The 1,652-nt window shown below is 54.4% G+C and overlaps 1 protein-coding gene across 1 annotated transcript in view; it reads right to left on the minus strand.

The window, feature by feature from the left end:
• Window positions 1-1,652, minus strand: part of PIGB (phosphatidylinositol glycan anchor biosynthesis, class B) — a 21,305-nt gene that overhangs the window by 9,877 nt on the left and 9,776 nt on the right. The window contains exon 3 of the mRNA XM_009994543.1: window positions 9-312. Coding sequence (XP_009992845.1) covers window positions 9-312 — 304 coding nt within the window. The remainder of the gene's footprint in view (window positions 1-8; window positions 313-1,652) is intronic.

Below are 1,652 nucleotides of genomic sequence, written 5' to 3' on the forward strand. Positions count from 1 at the left end.
ACATCTACCGGCCCGTCTTCCAGCCGCCCCCGCAGCCTCCCCAGGGCGCGGCGGGGCCGCCGCCGGACGCTGTGCCGGAGAAAAGGCTCTGAGAGACGCTGGTGAAGCCTCGCTGCTGCCCGGGCGCCTCTCCCCGGCACCGCCGCGCAGACCCGACCTCCGTGCCTCCCGGCAGAGGAGATGGCGCCCAAACGTCTCGCGCAGCCGGAGCGTTCGTCGCCTGCCCGGGAAGGTCCCTCCGGCCTCCTCTGCAGCCGGGCCCTGCTCCCAAGCAACCCACCCCCTGAAGATGTAACTCTGTTCGGTACCAGCCTGTAGGGGCGCGAATGTTAAAACTTGTGTAAAATGGTGTTTAAAGGTATGTCCTCACCTCTATAAATAACCATCAGGGAACTGGAAAAAGAAAGTCGTTGTTGTACAGTTGCTCTTCATGTGGTTTTCTTGGATTGCCTCTGGTCTGACCCTCCAAGTGACAAATACAGTTTGTATCTACTTGTTACAGTTTCAGTTAATACCTCAGTTCCTTTGGGAATGCAGCTGGACTGGTGGCTGGGAAGGGAACTACACCTGCCTGCGGTGTCCTTGGCTTGCCTTCCTACCTGTGTGCAGAGACACACACACACCACACACGCATCTTTCATCCCTCACTGAGTAAGGGTAGAGTGAATGAGGATTTTTAATCAGTGAAGTCGCCTGACAGTCGGGTTGTGCTTGGAGAAGAGCTTCAGCCTGTAGCTCAGTAGGACAGGATTGATTTTGCAGTGGGTGTGGATCAGTCTGACAATGAGAACAGACTCAGGGAAACGAGACCAGTAGATATTTCAAAACAGTAAATCTAAAAAGAAACCCAAACCTGCACATCCTGGGAGGAACTTTATGGCTTTAACACAGAACCTTGTTTGCTCAGCATGCGGGGAGAATGCCTTTCCGGGGATGTGCCTTTTTTAAAGCCAGTAACAGTGTGACAGCTGGAGACCGTGGCTGGGGTACAGAGCTAAGATCAGAGGATAGCACTGGAAAGTGGACTGAGAAGTGAAGCTGAATGCATGATAAATAGTTTGGACACGAGGAAATGCCTCTGTCTTTTGTCTTTGATGAGTGCAAACACAGGACTACCGAGGTATCTCCAGCAGCTTCCTTTCTTTGCAGGACCATTAGCTATTGAAAAGGTGCTTTCACAAAGGTGTAGCTGAAGTCCAGTAGGCACTTACTTTGGAAGTGTAGTTGCTGGGAGCTTGTCAATAAAAACAGCAGTTGCTTTTGAAAAGTCTCAAGAAAGAGGGTGTATGAACTCATGCAGACAGGAGGGGTTATTGATGCGACCGAGCTGAACACTGTCCTTGCCAAGTTCTGGATTTAGAGTGGGATATTGAGCAGCTGCCGGGAGAGCAGAAGGTGCTTTCCCGCGGCGAGGGAAGGCCGCCGGCAGGGACAGAGGGACAGACCCCTCAGGGAACCCACCGCGGCGCTGCCGGGCGCCGCCAGTTTCCTCCTCACAGCCTGTTTTGCCTCATGAACTTTGATCAAGCGGTGCGTGCTCTTTCAGAAGGGCTGAAGAGCCCGCCTGCTGAATTAAACACGTCCCGGGTGTGAGCAGCAGGGGCAGTGCCCGAGCGGTCTCGGCAGCCCCCCCGGAGCCGGGGCCGGGGCTG

This window comes from Chaetura pelagica, unplaced genomic scaffold (assembly GCF_000747805.2).
Source record: "Chaetura pelagica isolate M959 unplaced genomic scaffold, ChaPel_1.0 scaffold222, whole genome shotgun sequence".
Lineage (NCBI taxonomy): Eukaryota > Metazoa > Chordata > Aves > Apodiformes > Apodidae > Chaetura > Chaetura pelagica.